General features: G+C 38.6%; 1 protein-coding gene across 5 annotated transcripts in view; it reads right to left on the reverse strand.

Annotated features, from left to right (window-relative positions):
• Positions 1-18,997, reverse strand: part of LOC145688213 (uncharacterized) — a 392,276-nt gene that overhangs the window by 126,920 nt on the left and 246,359 nt on the right. For all 5 annotated transcript variants that reach the window (XM_081762115.1, XM_081762114.1, XM_081762117.1 and 2 more), the window contains one exon: positions 4,016-4,181. In XM_081762115.1, the coding sequence (XP_081618241.1) occupies positions 4,016-4,181 (166 nt within the window). The remainder of the gene's footprint in view (positions 1-4,015; positions 4,182-18,997) is intronic.

Genomic DNA, 18,997 nt, shown 5'->3' on the forward strand with positions numbered 1-18,997 from the left:
CTTTTGTTTGTTTATTCATCAGTGAAAGGAAATAATGAAATGCAACTCACAACAATCATAGATAATGTTATTCTACAACAGAAAATATTATACTGAAGAATGTTCAGTGTTGCCATCCATAGAAATTACAGTGTTGCCAGAAAAACAACGCCCCTAAAACCTAAGTTAAGGCAGTGAGTAGAAGAACGAACTCAACTGCATTTGGTTACGTATCATGTTGTTTTGGTTTCATGTGAACTACTTTTTTAAATAATAGTTGTATTTAGTTTGTAATAAACAAAACAGTTTTAACATACAGTTATTAAAACTAAATAATAATTTTAATGTTAATAATAATGCCCTTGTCCTTGATAGTCATTGCGTATTTACAAGTAGTATGTGTATTACTGTTAGAAGATATATAAAAAAAAAAACTATAGATAAAACCTGCTACTTAACGGTTCATATTTTTATTTTATAGCCCATAAGCTAATAATAATAATAATAATAATAATCCAGCATAAAAGTTATCAATTGCATTACATTGGCAACAAGCGACGCATATTTTAACTTCATAAAAATTCGTTTCTCACGATTTTCTTGAAAACTTCAGATTCAATTCGAGATAACTTATCTTTATTATGTCATTTTGTTTATTTTGATATATGTCTTATCTCTGGACAATATCAAAGTGGAACAAAAATTAAATATTAGGAGTACATCATACTTTTGGGCTACATCTCATTAACCATGGAAAGATTGAGTAGTGTATATTTTAGGATGTAAGTTTCAGCTTAACTTGCACCATACATTCTTAGGATTACAAAAAGGACATTTATTCCTTTGCATTAGAACAAAATTCTTAGGATTACAAAAAGGAAAATAATTTTTCCGAATTCGGGATCTTCTAAATTCCGGATTTTTTCCAAAATCGGAATTTTCCCGAATTACAGATTTTTTCCGAATTCCAGAAGTTTTCCGAAATCCGGAATTTTTCCTATTTTACTTTCCGAATTCCGGAAAGTAAAAATTCCGGAATTAGCCATCCCTAATTTGAACCATATTTGACCAGGTATTTGTATTTGTTCGCAGGTTTGATTGAAGGCCAACGTCTTGTGTGACATCATTGGTATCCAGGTCATCATGCTGACGATTGAACAAAGAGTGTTTCTTGTGGAGCATCTGTTCCGCAATGAAGACAAGTTTACCTCAGCAGTAGAAGCTGTATTTCCAGCAAAGTTCCCAAGAGTGAAGACGCCTACCCGCAATGCTGTACGGAACCTCATCATCAAGTTTCCAAAGACCGGAAGCGTTCATAATGCTCGAAAATCAGGCAGGCCATCCACAGCCACATCCACAGAGAAGGTGGCGGAAGTGCTAGACGTGATGCTGCACAGTCCAAAGAAATCGGTTTGACGACTAGCTCAGCAGGCCCAAGTGTCCGTGGGTTCCGCTCACAAGATTCTCCGGAAGTCACTGTCCATGTATCCGTACAAAATTTCGGTCGTGCGTGAACTGAGAAACACCGATCGACCGGCGCGTGTGAACTTTTGCAACTGGTTCTTGTCCTTCGTGCAGGACAATGGTAAGGGGATTCTTGACAAAACGGTTTTCGTGGGTGAGGTATGGTTTCACCTCTCCGGTTACGTGAATAGCCAGAATAGTCGTATGTGGAGTACGGAGAATACGCATGAATTTCATGTGTCCCCACTGCATGATCAAAATGTTGTTGTCTGGTGCGCCGTGACTCGTAAACGCATCATTGGGCCCATCTTCTTTCAGGACACCATAAATGCAGAACGGTACTGCACCTGCATTCTGGAGCCCTTCCTAGGTGAACTGAATGAGGACGAAACTGATATTGCCCGGTGACAACAGGATACAGCGACTGCACATACCGCCCACAAGGCGATGAGCTTTTTACAGGACATCTTCGGTGACCGCATCATCTCTCGAGGACTCTGGCCTCCACGATCACCCGACTTGGCTCCACCGGATTACTTTCTATGGGGTACGCTGAAGGGAAAGGCCTATGAAGGCAATCCGCACACCATACAAGAATTCCAAGCTGCACTGACACGTCACATTCGGAACATCGCTCCCGATGTTCTGCACAACGTCTTCAAGGATATGCAGAAAAGTGTGCGACTGTGTCTTCAAGTGAAAGATCACTTCCAGCATCTTTTATAACTTCCATGACATTAAAGATTAGCTTCGAGTTAATTTCAGTTGTTTAAAGTGGTTTATGGAAAATAAAATACGGCAAGTTATGAACTGCATAGTTACTTTCTGAACACCCTGTAGTTTTTTTTTTTTACGAAAATCTAAGAGATTGATACTTGATACTCGTTATATTTTATATTATTAAGTATATCACTTAACAAAAGTTAACTACATAAACTCCACATTATCTTCAACCAAAAGCGCATAAAACAAACAAACTAACTAACAAAAAATCAAGCGGAAGCGGTTCTTCCAGACCAGAACAATTCTCTTTGTCACTCTATGAAGCAAATTTGAAGTAATGTCATAAATAATAATGTAATGATATACAACTTGGATATCAAATTTCACTGTTAGTTTTCTTGGCTTATAGATATGTTTAACTTACATGTGTTTTCATGATAATCCAAACTTTCAACATCCATAAAATCAGTCTCCTAGATTTTCGTAATTAATTATAAAGATGATCCTAAATCTTCCAAATAAGCACAGATAACGATCACTAAAGTTCATACCTTACTTTCTGAGAAGATGCTGGCCCTAATTGATATGTCACATGACTACCTTTCCATTTCAAAAAATATCACAGATTTTAAAATGGCAGGAAGGTTCGTGATCTACTCTGCCCATTCTTCTTTTGCCAATATGTGGAACTACCACCGTTTGCATTGTCTATCTTTCACAATTTTTACGATTCAACAGTTTATTTGATGTGTTTCTATAACATAGCATAGCACTTTTCCTACAACTTTGACCTCCTCCCCCTCCGTTTCTTATGGCGCTCAGCCGCTATAACTTTGCATATACATATATTTTCACATCCTCTATCAGGTGCACTATGTCTCATCCCGCAATTCGATTCACCCATTTGGACCCTTTACTTGTGAGTACCGACTTCGGAGTAATGGAAAGTATGGCGCACTGGGTGTCGTGATGGTTAACGCATCGGCACGTTAATCCGGAGACTTGAGTTTGAATCTTGGTCCATTCGTGTTTTTATATATATATATATCTTATCTTACTAAAATTTATTCGACTATGATTTTTTAAAAAAAATGTGTATATGTTCCTTAAGGCTTTCCCACTATCCCCACTAATTGAGTCAATTATGAAGCAGTAAATCTGTTATCCCTTTGACTAATATTATATTTAGGATTTAGATTTCTGGGCTTTCGGCACCGATGGCAATCTAGCTCGTCACGTCTGAGGGATGACGTCCCTCGGCGAGCACACTATTCGAGGAAAAGGAAGGAAGAAAGAATTGGGGAAGAAAGGATGCGGCCTGGGACAATTATGTTAGGTACCACCCCGGCATTTGCCTGAAGTGAATAAGGAAAACCTCATTCAGGATGGCTGGCCTGAAAAACTTTTTTACGCTTTTTCGACCGACTGCCCCCACCGGGAATCGAACCCAGGACCGCTCGCACCGAAGGCGAAAGCGTTACGACTACGCTACGATTAATATTATGTATATTGTATATGTATAGTAAACCACAGTATATTAAATGATAAGCAACAGCTGACACTTATTAGCTTTCCTAGTATTTTGTAAGCAATGTTCTTCGATTCCTGATTTCCTTTGTTTTCAGACTATTTTAAACATCAAGGAAAATCAACTTGAATCTACAGCAACATCCTCTTAAATGTAACAAAGTCGTAAATACATCAGACTCCACGCCAGCTTTATATTAAACAGCTAGCAGCCAAATTAACGTTAATAAATGAGAACAATTAGATTAATTTCTTGTTACGTAAGAACACGGATACACGGCTTCTAAAAATGTACAATCTGAGATATTCATAAGACTCATACTTGGATTTAGGAGAATCGCTGCAGGCCTCTTCGCTATCCTGATCTTTGGCTTTTCCATTTGAAGTGAATGCTTCCTCATCGCAAGAATTACAAGCTTGTCCAAGATTTGATACAGAGCCACTTTCTTCCGCTGACTGGTGTTCTGAGATATTTGACTTTCTCGACACTGGAAAGGAAAAATAAAGTACATTGTATATTGGGTATTGAATGCGTTATACTACTATGCATAGACTAGGAACTCGATGTTGCATAAATTAAAATTCTCTTAGTCAGAACTTAAAACTAAACAAACGTTTACACTATAGTCATCAAAATTAGAAATCAGGCTTATTATAATCCGAAATTTGTACATGAAGATCAATGCAACAATTGATACTCACATCGCATAAATTTACCATGTGCATAAAACAACAAAAAAGTATGGATATTCACTCTAAAATGGAGGAAGTATTGGTAACTTTGATTGGCAACTTCGAAAATCAGTCGCAACACACACAAAATCACGAAAATATTACTATACACAAGTATTATTTTAGGATATCATCAGAGTTCCCTACATCAAGTAATAAAAGGTACGAACCACCGCAGTAAACTTTACTGCTACCATTTCTTCAACCTATGTTGCAATTATTACTGAAACATTTACTTATGAAATATAAACAAACTTATAATAGATGTTTTCGGAAAACTTCGAAGAAAATTCACTTCAAGTAAACTACTTCTTACAGATTAGTTTAATCAGAAGTGACACACGTCATATTGCAGGGCTGTTAGTGCTGCAGCGCGTTATAATAATAATAATAATAATAATAATAATAATAATAATAATAATAATAATAATAATAATGGCAAATAGCTAGCGCGTGAATGTTAATCGATGCATGAGTGAATACCATGATATCCTCCCTATAGAATGAGTGATTAACCAGGGTGCAAGCCATTCAGTTCCGCTATGGCCTTTGAATGAAACGGACCATGTGTCTGTGCTACGCCGGAAAAATGTTTAGTGTTAAAATGGTACAAATATCAATGTAAAGTTCAAGCTGGGAAAATCCACAACAGAAACAATTTGCAAAAGTTAGTGTACCGATATTATTTTTTATTACCAATACAAGTTTTTGACTGGTTCAAGTAGTTTACAGAGGTACGAGGGACGAGAAGTGATCACGGACGACCTTGCACGTCGAAAACGGACTCAAAGATTCAAAAAGTCGGCGATGTGATTCGAAGATCGTCGCTTGAGGATACGAGCTGTTGCTGAAATCACAGAAACTGAGAAAGAAAGTGTTTATCAAATTTTAAATGAATGCTTTAACATAAGGTGTGTTTAAAACTGAAGTCAAGGAACCTGATACTGGAGCAAAAGAAAACTCGGATAAGATTTGTGCTGATATTTTGACAAACATTGAAGGATACTACATTTTAGACAGAGCAACGAATCATAGTTTTTCATGTACGATCATGAAACCAAACACCAATCAATCCAATGGAAGAGCCTGAGTTCGTAACGCCCCAAGAAAACTCTAATGAACGAATAGATTTGATTTGATTTTGAGTTTAGCATCCTTTTGCAGTAAACCTTGCGAGGTCGAAATCGAATTTGTTGGCCAAACTAGGCAGTGAAGTGGAAAATATCAAGAAACAAGCGTAAGCAAAATTTAAAGTACTTCCGTCTATAAAGGCGGGTGCAGTGACCAAAAGCCTGATTGCTCAGAATAACCTAGAACAATGCGTTTTCAAGTATGAAAATTTCAATGTATTTGTAAAACGGGTAAAGGGATGGACAACAAAAACACATTTAATAGACACCGGGAGGAAGCTGACGTCTATAACAGAGTAGGTTTGTCATGGCTGCCATCTTGAAGTCGGCAATCTTGTATCTCACTCAGTTGTTTTAAATAGGAAGGGGGCCATGTAATATACATAACTGGGTTAGAATTTTAAGAAAAATCCAATAGTGAAGTCTATGTTGCCATACGTTTATATTTGCAAGATATAATGAAATGGCAAACTGTTATGAATCGGCTGTCCTAGTGAGAAATTCACGACGGATCCACCGGGTCAAGAATGAATGAAATGAAGTAATGTGAGAGTGAGTACTAACATATTTATTCCCATACTAAGAAAGGGACCCAATAAACATGATGCCATCTAATGGTATCAATTGCGCACAGATATACACAAACACACAGAAAGTACTACAAAGAGAACGGATTAAATTAGTTCCCCAAATCAAACAAAATATATTCATCATTACATTCACGCATAGTTCCATACAAGCATGACGAACGCTGCAGTTAACGTTGTGTCGAAAATAACTGCGTTTGTTTCTCAACAAATGTTAGGCCAAATTGTTTTATCAATTCATCACATTCCATTTACAATATTTTTGCGCGATACAAGTTAATCGTTTCAAGCAGATTATACCCTTCGTAAGTAGCTAACTACGACGTACTCATTGGTGTACATTAGGTTTTCCTGACTTATTCTGTTTCGAAAAGATATGGCTGTAAAGAAATCTCGGAACCAATGAACTCACGCCAATGTGCCATTTCATTATAACTTACAAATATAAATGTGTGGCAACAAGAGACTTCATCATAAATGTGTCAACAAGAGACTTCATCAATGTATTCTAGCTCAGTTCGATGTATTACATGACCCATTTCCTATTTAAAACAATCGTGCGAGATACAAGATGGCAGCCATGACAAACCTACTCTGTTATGGACGGCTACTTCCTTCGGTATCTACTTTTTGTTTTTCATCTCTACCCGTTTTACAAATGCACTGAAAGCTTCGGAATTGAAACACATTGTTTTGGCTTATTCTGATCAATCAGGTGTTTGTCCACTGCGCCTGTCTTTACGGACGGAAGGGCTTTAAATTTTGCTTACGCTCGTTTCCTGACATTTTCCACTTTGCTATCAAATTTGGTCAACAAAGTAAATTTCGACCTCACAAGGTTAAATTGTTAGCCACGACGGAGATCACATGAGCAAATCGAAATTCAAAGCAATGGTGATTTTATTTATTTATTTATTTTTACATTCGTGGGATTGTATACGTTAATTGGGTATCCAATGGTGAAACTGTATATATATATAAAACATTATTACCTTAATGTGCTGACAACCCTTTGTGAAGAAGTAAGAAGACTACCTAACTTTTGGATAAGTAATGGATTCTGTACCAAGACAATGCTCCTCCGCACACGGAACTGTCAGTGAACAAATTTTGACCAAACATGAGATCCTGTGTTAGATCATCCGTCATATTCCCTGCTTTTTGCTCCGTTCGACTTTTTCTTTAATCCCCAATTTGAAGTCAGAACTGAAATTACATAGACTGAAACAGCAGAAATTATGAAAAGAAAAGCGACGGATATCACGAATATAGTTTCCGAAAACGGCTGAATACAAAAAATGAAATGGAATGAAATCTGAGTTTTACGTTCCACAGTTATGCCGGTTAGGCTAAAGGAGACGGTGATGATGAGTAATGAAAGAAATGGTGGAATGAAGAGTGGGAGGAAACGGGAGAAAACCGAGGAAACCCACGCACACGGTGTTTGTCCACCACAAAGTTCACTTCGCAGGGGCTGGGATCGAAACCGGGACCCCAAGCACCAGAGGTGAACGCTCTACCACTGAGCCACAGCGGCCCCCTACGACTGGAAACACTGCTTCCATCAATGGAAAAATCGTGTAGAACGGTGTATGGGTCGTGCAGGGGAGCACTTTGAAGGGTATAATATTTCTGTTGTACAAAATGGTCCATAAAACCTATAAAACATTTTGTAGCATCAGTCCGGTCTTTTTCTAGCCACAGTTCGTGTTTGTTTATAGAATAGGAACATAATCACTTGAGTAACTTTTGAGAAAATTTGAAGAAAAAAGTCAAAAGTCACCCTCAAGAATATCACCCAAAATACTTATTTGTAAAACACGATTTTGAACCACTTGATCAGTTTTTTTTTAGAAACGGCGAAGTAAAAAATGTTAATGTTTATTTATCAAATATGAACAAAATCGTTCATGTTGTATGTACGAAAATTCTTTGAAGAACCCGTTTCCTAAAATAAACTACCCCTTGCCGACTTTTAATTAGAAACGATTTACGCAAAATTGTAGTGTTATTAATTAAATATGTATGTATGAGATATGAAGAAAATCGCCTGAGTCGTTTTTCCGAAAATCTTTTAAAAAAATCCGTTTTCCCTGAAAACTAAACTGGGCCTTGTTGATTTTTTCAAGTGAGAAACCACTTACGCCATTCAGCTAGTAAATATATATTTTATTAATAACACTAATAACATACATATTTACTAGCTAAAATACATTTTACGGGGAGAACAGGTTTATGTAAAATAAAATAACAGACAAATTCTGACCAAAGCATATATTAACTAATAAATAATAGCGTTACAGTTTCGGCAAAGTTAATTTGCCGAAACTGTAACGCTATTATTTATTAGTTAATATATGCTTTGGTCAGAATTTGTCTGTTATTTTATACAAGAAGTTCCAAAGCTAGAATGAGTGGTATTATGTAAAATATTTGAACAGACTTCTCTCAACGCATAAAGCATTTCAATGAAAATGCAATTATAAAAACCCATAAGATACTCTACTTTCGGCATACATTTTATGGATTTTATAAAATGAGGAGCCACTTACGCCCTTAGGTGGTAAATATATTTAATTAATGCTACTAATAAAAATATGTTCGCTGCAGCACTCATCAAAAATATTACTTATATGGGATTACATAATATTATATATATATATATATATATATATATATATATATATTTGGTCTAGGAATTAATTCGTGCGGTTGGTACGCACACATTGAAGCTGTAGTACAAACACAAAATACATAAATACCTTAAGAAAAATATTGTCCATCGCTAGCCACCACTTTCGCCCATCTGTCAGGCAATGTACGGATTCCGTGGCGAAAGAAGTCCTCATCCTTGGAAGCGATCCAGTCAGAGACCCATGTTTCGATATCTTCTGAAGAAGTAAACCGCTGTCCAATCAAATCGTTGTTCATGCAATCGAACAAGTAGTAGTCCGAAGGAGCAACGTCTGGTGAATACGGCGGGTGGGGTAAAACTTCCCATCCGACATTTTCTAAATAGGTTTTGACCGGTTTTGCGACATGTGGGCGAGCGTTATCATGTTGAACAATAAGTTTATCATGTTGTTCTCCCATTCTGGTCGTGTTCTGGCCAGAGCTTGCTTCAAACGCATTAATTGCCGTCGATAACGTTCTCCATTCATAGTTTCACCCGGTTGCAGCAGCTCATAGTACACCACACCTTTCATATCCCACCATATGCACAGCATAATCTTTGCACAGTGAATATCTCGTTTTGGTTGTGATGGACCTGGTTCACCTGGTTTCACCCAGGCCTTTTTTCGTTTAGGGTTCTCGTAATGGATCCACTTCTCATCACCCGTAATAATTCGATGCAGAAACCCCTTTCTGCTCTGTCGTTGAAGCAGCAATTCGCAAATGGTTTTTCGTCTTTCAACGTCTCTGTCTTTCAATTCATGTGGAACCCAATGTGACATCTTTTGAATCATTCCCATGGCTTTCAAGCGTTTGGAGACTGTTGTTTGATCAACACCTAATGCTGCTGCAAGTTGTTCCTGCGTTTGACACGAATCCTGCTCGAGCAATGCTGTCAATTCTTCGTCTTGAAATTTTTTTGGCTGTCCAGCTCGCTCTTGGTCTGCCAAGCCGAAATCACCACTTCTAAACCGTGCAAACCACTTCTGACACGTTCGCTCAGCTAGAGCATGGTCACCATACACTTCCACCAAAATGCGATGACTTTCAGTCGCACTTTTCTGCGTGTTAAAGTAATGCAGCAGGACACCCCGCAAAAACACTTTATCAGGCACAAATTGCGCCATGTTCACTTAACTACAAACTGGTGTTGTTGACGCTTTAATCCACTGCCCTATACTACGAACGATACGCGATGACAGGGGTTTGCAACACATGTGTGGATACACGGAACTGTGGGACGCTCCGTTCGTTGCGCCATCTCTTGTCCACCCGCACGAATTAATTCCTAGACCAAATATATATATATATATATATATATATATATATATATATATATATATATATAAGGTGTTAATGAACTATACCGACAAACTGTGAGAGGTGATTCCTCACATCAAAATAAGAGAAAAAGTTCATATGGACCAATGGCGAAAAGTGCATAGTTTCAGAGCTAGGGCTGTCCAAAATCTCGAAAAAGCCTAATTTCAAGAGGCCCTATTTCGAATTCGAGAGACTGTGGACGGTGGTTCTTGTCAGCGTAAAGGAAGCCATTCATGCGTGATCCAAAGGTGCTTATTTCATCAATTGTTAATAGATATAGAGGGTATTCCCTAGGGTGTAATTCTCAGATACGTTTTCAATAGTTTTCAGATATACCCTGATTTCAAGAAGGGTCCAAAGAAGGCAGGAGGTAAACCTTGACAACAATGAACATCCAATGCTTCGGAGGGAAGTCGGAAGTGTTAAGATCCGACAGCTCCATGTTTCTTTGCGTTTGGAATAACGTGTGATGATATGTATTTCGTCACGGTATATTTCACGATTTCTTCACTTATAAGTGTGAAAGAAAATATCGCACCACGCGTTTTCCCGAGTACGAGAAACCGTGCTGCTGACGATCCTTAACATTTCCGACATCGCGCCAAAGGATTCCGTGATCACTGCTATCAAGGCTTATCGTTTGCCTACTTTGGACCAATCATAAAGTCAGAGCATATCTCAAAATTAGGTTCATGACATATCTGGGAATTTCACCCTGCAGGGAAAAATCTGTACACCCATTGAACATTAACGAAATATTCATTTTAGATTGTGTATGCGTGACTTACAGTACGCTGATAAGGACCATAATCCACAATCCCTCGAATTCGAAATACGGTGTTTTGAAATTTGGCTGTTTCGAAATTTTGGACAGCCCTAGCTCTGAAACTATGCACTTTTCGCCATAGGTCCATATGAACTGTTTCTCTTTATTTTGATGTGAGGAATCACCTCAAGTTTGTCGGTATAGTTCACTAACACCCTATATATATATATATATATATATATATATATATATATATATATATATATATATATATATATATATATATATATATATATATATATATATATATAAGGTGTCCATAAAGTCCGTTGCCACCACGTGTATCTTCCAATCGACTGCGAATATCAGAAAACGCAAAAACACGTCCATCATTATTTTAAGGGGCTTGGATTTTGAGCTATAAAAGGTCCACCTCAGACCTTCCAAATAGGGGTACGTCGGGTCAACTTGAAAATTTTGAATGACAAAGGGGATGGAGTAATATATCATTGGAAAGGACTCGACAAGAGAAATATTTCGCCTAAAGTTTCAAGTCCTTATGTTGACCCCATCGAAAATGGCAGGGGTTCATATTTCGTGTCCATAAAATCCGTTGCCACCCCGTCTATCTTCGAAACAACTGAGAATATGATAAAATGAAAAAGCACGATTTCTCGTATCCCTATCTGGGGGTGTCTAGGGTGGGCCTTTTATAACTCAAAATTCAAGCTTCTTAAAATAATTATGGACGTGTTTTTGTGTTTTATCATATTCTTAGTCGTTTCGAAGATACACGGGTGGCAACAGACTTCATGGATACGAAATGTGAACCCCCATCATTTAGGATGGGTCAACATAGGGACTTAAAACTATCAGGAAAATATTTCTCTTCTCAAGATCTTTCCAACGATATATTACTCGACCCCCTTTGCCATTTAAATTTTTCAAGTTGACCCCACGTACCCCTACATAGGGGTGTCTGAGGTGGACCTTTTATAGCTCAAAATTCAAGCCCCTTAAAATAGTTATGGCCGTGTTTCTGCGTTTTTTTTTCATATTTGCAGTCGTTTCGAAAATACACAGGGTGGCAACGGACTTTATGGACACGAAATGTGAACTCCCGCCATTTTGGTTGGGTTCAACATAGGGACTTGAAACCTTCTGCAAAATATTTCTCTTGTCGAGTCCTTTCCCACCATATATTACTCGATCCCCTTTGTCATTTAAAATTTTCAAGGTGACCCCACGTAACCGTACATAGGGGTGTCTGGGGTGGACCTTTTATAGCTCAAAACTCACGCCCCTTAAAATAATGATGGACGTGTTTTTGCGCTTTCTTATATTCCCAGTCGTTTCGACAATACATGGGGTAGTAACAGACTTTATGGATAATATACAGACACTACAGGGTATCTCAAAAGTCCACTGACATAGGGTAACTCGGTTACTATCAGAGTTACAACAAACTAAGAGGAGAAACCGTCTCCAAATATGGTTTTCAATCTAAGGTGAAATATATTTTTTTTTTTTTTTAATCGGATGAGCCGTTTGGGCTGTACACTCTTTATGAGCTCAATGTTAAATGAAAGTGCATGGCTGTTTGAAATGTGTGCTGGCTATCGACACGTAAGCGTAAAAGACAGTAACTTCGTTCACTTATGTTGTGGGTCCAGGTAAATGGTAACGCTGCATTATCATTTAACATTAGACGTATAAAGAGTGTACATCCAAACGGCTCATCCGATTTAAAAAGTTATTTCACATTAGATTAAAAACCTCATATTTGGAAACGGTTTCCCCTCTTACATTTTGTTGTAACTCTGATAATAACAGAGTTATTCTGTCAGTGGACTTTTGAGACACCCTGTATATAGGGGAAACAAAAGTTCCATTGCGATAGGAAACTTTGTTATGAGTGCAGATACGAAAAAATGTTTATTAAAAAGTTGGTGGAAATGATAGGTTTTCAACTTCTGAACTCTTTAGAATGAGACCAGGAGTTTTGCCTCTACACTTGTAGTCACTCCAATGGTAACTTAAAAAGCAACATTGGCAGCCATAGTATTACAATAGAAGTATTAGTTCACACAATAATTGAACGGAAAGCAAGCAAAATTATGGCGTAGGGAAGACACAAGAATACTACAAATCTCGGTTGCAATCATGAGCATCGTGGGGTACAAGGCACACCTGGATAGAAGAAATGAAATTTGTAACAACTTGGAAATTCGTTCGGAAAAAAAGTATCAATGATGTCGTGAAAAATTAATATTAACATTAAAGTTTCGTACACTTACTACCTTGTACTGGAAAAACATAAAATGAAATTTTTGTTTTACGTCCCATGGTTATGCTGGTTAGGCTAAAGGAGACAGTGATGATGAGAAAGGTATGAAATGGTGGAAAGAAAGCGGAAGAAAACGGGAGAACCCCGAGAAAATCCACGCATACGGTGTTTGTACACCACAAAGCTCACTTGGCACGAGCTGGGATCGAACCAAGGACCCATCTACCGGAAGTGAACGCTATACCACTGAGCCATCGAAACCCTTTCTCGTATTGGAATGCCCTCGAGCAGCAAATAGTGTACTGACATCCAGAGTACGTATTTCTGCAATTATCATCTTCGAACCATAAAGACCCATCCATCATGAGTTTATGTTCTTTGTCTTTTCTATTAGCGATTTCTACTGGACGCTATTGTTATTGTCCTGCCTGTATGTCTGTCTGTCATATCTCACTTGTCTGTCACATCTCCGCTATCTTGAGTACGGTTACAGAAACAGGTAGTTTCGACATTCCACTCCGCTTCTAAAAGTATAAAATTTAGACCGATAGTCTCAAGGGGTCACTTAGGGTTAAGGGTAAAAAATATTATTTGTTAACAATTTCTGTATTGACCACCTGAGTAAGTATCCGATAGGTAGGCAAACTATTAGCTTGTCATATCTTTACCACTGACATTACCAGCGAACACGCTCACGAATAAAAATGTCGTTAGCAATGGCTTTTGTGGTCAAGGTAGTAGAGCATCTGGCTGTAACGCAGGGAACCCGGGATCCACCGTCATTGCACCTAGAGGCTCTGGGGCACACTCAGTCTCGAGATAATGTGTGTACCTGGGGAAGCATTCTCGTGCAGCCCCTGGGGAAGAAAGGAGGCCTTAGCGCTGTGTTGACCACCCACCTCCAATATGGGAGGTGAAGGTGTGGAGCTCTACACCCGTATTCCCCTTTACATCCTTTCATGACATGGAGTTTCGTATGAGGGGCACTTTCACCTCCACCACTGGTCATTCTTTTGCTTCTTTTTTCTTTTTTTCAGTTTAACGTGCCACAGTTATGTCCGTTAGGCTAAGAAAGACGATGATTAAGGCAAGTAAATGATGATGGAAGAACTGGTGGAATGAGAACGTGGGAGGAAACGGAAATGCCAAGTAATCCCACGAATATGATGTTGTCCAACATAATTATTTTGTTTCAAAACATTTATCATTACTGAAGATAATGGAAATGTATTGTTAGAATAGTGGATTGTAGTTGTTTTACTTTCAAAAACAGAACAAACAGCAGGTAGGTAAATCCAATTCAATGGTAACCTGTGAGACATCTGAAAAAAGTTGGAAAGGGTACAACGTATATAAAGGTCACGTATCTTACTGAGTTTGATCGTTATCACTACAGTGCAGTGATGAACGAATTACGTATCAATCGGAGTTGTGTACAAGTGTAACGTGGCTGTCTGTTCGTGCCGTGTCTAATGCTACCTATGTGGAACAATTTAGTGTAGTTCTGTTCTATCGGTTTCCTCCGGCATGTGTTCTGTAGGAAGTGAAATGTATCTGATGCAGGAACAAGCTGAAATGTTGCTCCTTCATACAGCTGAAATGAGTCAACAGGAAGCAGCAGAAGAGTATCACAGGCGTCATCAAAATCAGGTAGCACCGTCCCATCAACTCATTTCAATACTGATGGCACAATTCAAATCCACAGGCATCGTGGCGGACAGGCCCCGTACTGGACAATCACGAACTGAAACGTCCTGCGCCATGAGTATTGATCTGGTTGCGGTGACAGTCCAGAACGATCAAAACGGAAGGCTGCACAAGGTAATGGCGTGAGTCATATGTCTGTCCCCAGAATTATGTCACGTGAATAGGATCATCCTTACAAGATACATTTGGTATAAGAGGCACGTAGAGATGACAGCAACAAGAGTTCTGTGAATGGTTCCAACAGACACGAATACAGCATCCAATCTAGGGACTGACATTCTATTCAGCGATGAGGTTAGTTTCCATCTTAATAGTACAGTCACAGATATAATGATGTGTACTGGTCTATTGATATTCCCCACACAGTTGTGAAAGTTCATCATCAAACTGATCCTCGAGTAGCGTATGGTGTGAGATACACGCCAATGTTTTATTAGAGACCGTTTCCTTGCGTGGTAGGTTAACATCAGACCAATACCCACACTGCAGACGTATCTGGATGATATGCCCTTGACATCGAGGCATTCATTTTCACCATGATGAAGCACCGCCACATTACGGCCGTACAGTGTAACAATGGCTAAATGAGGTGCTTCCTGGTCAATGAATTTGTTGCAAGGGTCCTGTGGAAAGGGCATCCACGACACCTGACCTAACGCCACTATACTTTTACTTGTAGGGGGGAGTCAGCTGTGTATCAAATCAGACCCAGAACCATGGATCACCTGAAGGAGGGGAATATCCGGCATGTGTGTAGAGAAATAACACCTGAAACTGCGGCGTATGTGTCGTAGTGTACGACCATATCCACACTTGCTATCAGAAAGAGGGAAACCAACTTGAACACCTGTTAGAGTAGTGTCCAGGAATGTTGCGTCTGGAAGCGTGTACCATGCGTGCATGAGGTACGAAAATTTATTCTCAGTATCATATACAGTCTGTCCAGTAAACTTTATATGTAACAGAATTAGGTGTAGTTTAACTGCATTATGTATTTCACATCTTAAACGATTTTCATAACCAACTTTTAACTCGCTACGAATTTCATCCCCTACTCCCACCCATCCTTGCACCTCACGAGGCTCATGACTGCAACCAAGATTTGAAGTATTTTTATTTCTTTCCTATGCGGCCATATTTTTTCTTGCTTTTCATTCAATTATTGCGTGAACTAATGCTTCTATTGTAACACTATGATTGACCACATTGATTTTTCTTTTTCAGTTACCATTGGGGCAACTACTAGTGTAGAGACAAAACTACTGATCCGATTTGAAAAATTACAACACTTTAGATTTCAACCTATTTCCAACAACTTTGCTCTCTTTACACTCTTTCGTATGTTGGTCTATGGCAAGGGACTTTTGTTACACCCTGTATATATATATCGGGTATATCAAAAGCCCGCGTCCTAAGCCAACTCTTTTTTTCTTCATCTGTACTATCCGTTTGGGCTGCACACTGGTAAGTCGTCCTATGTTTACAAAAAATCAGTAGTCTGTTCAAATAGAACGTAATTCCACGTAAAAATGACACGGGGAACGTGCACATTGTTATGTAAGAGAACCTGAACACCTCGAATCAGTTTTCCGACAATGTATCTTTGCTATGGTAAAGGTTCAAGGGAACAGTTTGCTAAACTGGAAATGTTGCTTTTTCATTTAACAGTTGAAGCCTTACTAGTGTAGCATCCAAATGGTTGGCGAGGTTCAAAAAATTCCACCATATTAGATTGAAAACCACGTTTTTCCAAGATTTTTCTCTTTCCTTTCTTTTTCTTCTTTTTTGTATCTTTAGTCATAATAAACTTGGTCATCGATCCCGAATTTTTGATACACCCGGTATAGGGTGTTTCTAGAGAGAGTTTACATAGCCCAGGAGGTGAATCTACTCATAGAAGTAAGAAAAAATGTAAACATTTCCTCGGAATAGCATAGTTTCAGTTACAGGCTGCCGAAAGCGTACGAAAAACAACTTTCAAGGCGCATATCTTTAAAACTACTGGCCTTTGAGCTGATGTGGCATGTTATCGTCTTAAGACTTGAAATATGGTATATCCAAAGAATTAACGATTCAGATTTTTTTTTTTTTTTTTTTTTTTTGGCGGTGCAAAGGATTCCAGGATATTCCGTTACGAAAGGTTTTTCCGATCCATGACATATGGAACGACGCCCCAGCAAGTAACACAAAATCGCTAACAGAATATCGATATCTTGAACAGAATCAGGATGGCAAAGGATTTTTGGGTGTTGTACGTGGTTCGACAGCTACAGAAGAAAATGAGTGCAGTGGGTAAAATATAAAGGTAACCAAGAGAGTTCTTTCGCTCTTTCACCCACCACTTTCGAACATAGATATGTCAACTAAGAAGTACCTAGAAGATCAAAAACAGTCCCCATCAGCATCGACGACGTTCTGCCAACGTTCTGGAAGGCGGTAGAACTTGATGGGCCATGAAGCGAAGAAGGTATCAAGTGCATTTTGCACTCTACTAGGAATTTGAACTGGCGTCCTCTAAGGTGATTGTCCAAGGAATGGAACAGGTGATAATCGGACTAAGCGTTGCAATCTAACAGGAAGGCGCTTTACGATTCAGAAGTGCTGGCTCCATAGTTTTGAGTTTTTCTTGAACACGGCTCAACTGCTGACAGTACAGAGTTGCATTGATGCTCTGACCACCTGTTAGCAATGCTCTGACCAGATGCACGATTCCGCGAGCAGTCCACCAAACACACAGGAGAACCTTCTTCTGGTACACTCCGCGGCATAAAATTTGTTACAAACATTCTAAGTCCAAATGAATAACAAACTCTTGCCCAGTTTTCTTATGCATTCCCGCAATACATGTATCAATCGATTAGTTGCTTCTAGTATTTATTCCAACTCCTCCCCGTCCTCCACCTCTCCTTGTCTAAAGAAGTGTGTGTGACGTAGTACACTCTTTCCATTCAGCTGAAAAAGAGACAGGAATCAAGTGTACAACGTTATAGCTTTAAAACAGTCTTTTCCATTCGTTTGTTCTGAAATATTTTTAAGAGCCTAAATTAAAGGAAAGTCACACAATCTTCCCAGAGCTTAATAAATATCTTTAGTTTCATTCTTTTCCTTCTTTAAAGAGTGTAAGCTAGTAAGATGCTCCCTAAGAAATCTATGGAAATTGCCAAGAGCTCTAAAATATCTACGGACAGAAACGAGTTTTATTCAATGATTCATTTAATTTCTTTTCAGTAAGTGCAAGCAAATGTTTCAGGGGCGTCATTTGGGCAGGACAGGAGCGTGTAATTCCCACTCTCTTGAGCTTCATAAATACGTATTTTTTGATCAAATGTATAGTAATACACTAATAAAAAGTGAAAATCTTATGTCGCCGGAGAATCTCTTCCTCCCCCCCCCCCGAATAAAGTCTAAAAGACACTGGTTTTAACAACAAACCTATAGAGTTACGATAGCACATTGCTAAAGAGCTTACATTCGGTTTCAAGAGTCGAAGGTTTGATCTCAAGCCATATGACTTCCTGGGTGACATTGTGTGTGTGTGTGAGAGAGAGAGAGAGAGAGAGAGAGAGAGAGAGAGACTGATTCAAGTATGGAGGCAGAGAGGGATGATTTTTATACACAGATTTAGAATTGGGGAAAAAAATGATCGGACAGCATTCGTATTATGACGAAAATTCTGATTTTGTGAAAGATAAGAAGAGAAGTTTTCGAACTGCGAGGATCACATTAGGCAGTTGTCGAATTAATGTGGAGAACTCTCTTTAGAGCATCAGATGATTACGAAAGGAGAGAAAGATCTTCAGAACTGAGGAATTAAGATTTTAAAAAATCTGGTTTCGACGACGGGTTTCGAACCACGAACCTTGTAGTCATCGAACCGTGACTTTATCCATTCTGCTACGGAGGATTCTATTACTCGTTCACATACGTTTCCCTTAGCTGCGTTGAAAGCTACCTTAAGGGGATATTCCAAAAGTTGACTCGGTGGATGCGCCGTTCAGATAGGACGTAAACCTCTTGTAACTTAGTTACAATGTGCAAAATGAACTTCCTCTTCTTCAGGACACTTTTTAAAGCTTTAAAATTTGTTACTATTGTTTTA

Source organism: Thermobia domestica, chromosome 6 (assembly GCF_964235325.1).
Source record: "Thermobia domestica chromosome 6, izTheDome1.hap1.1, whole genome shotgun sequence".
NCBI classification, from domain to species: domain Eukaryota; kingdom Metazoa; phylum Arthropoda; class Insecta; order Zygentoma; family Lepismatidae; genus Thermobia; species Thermobia domestica.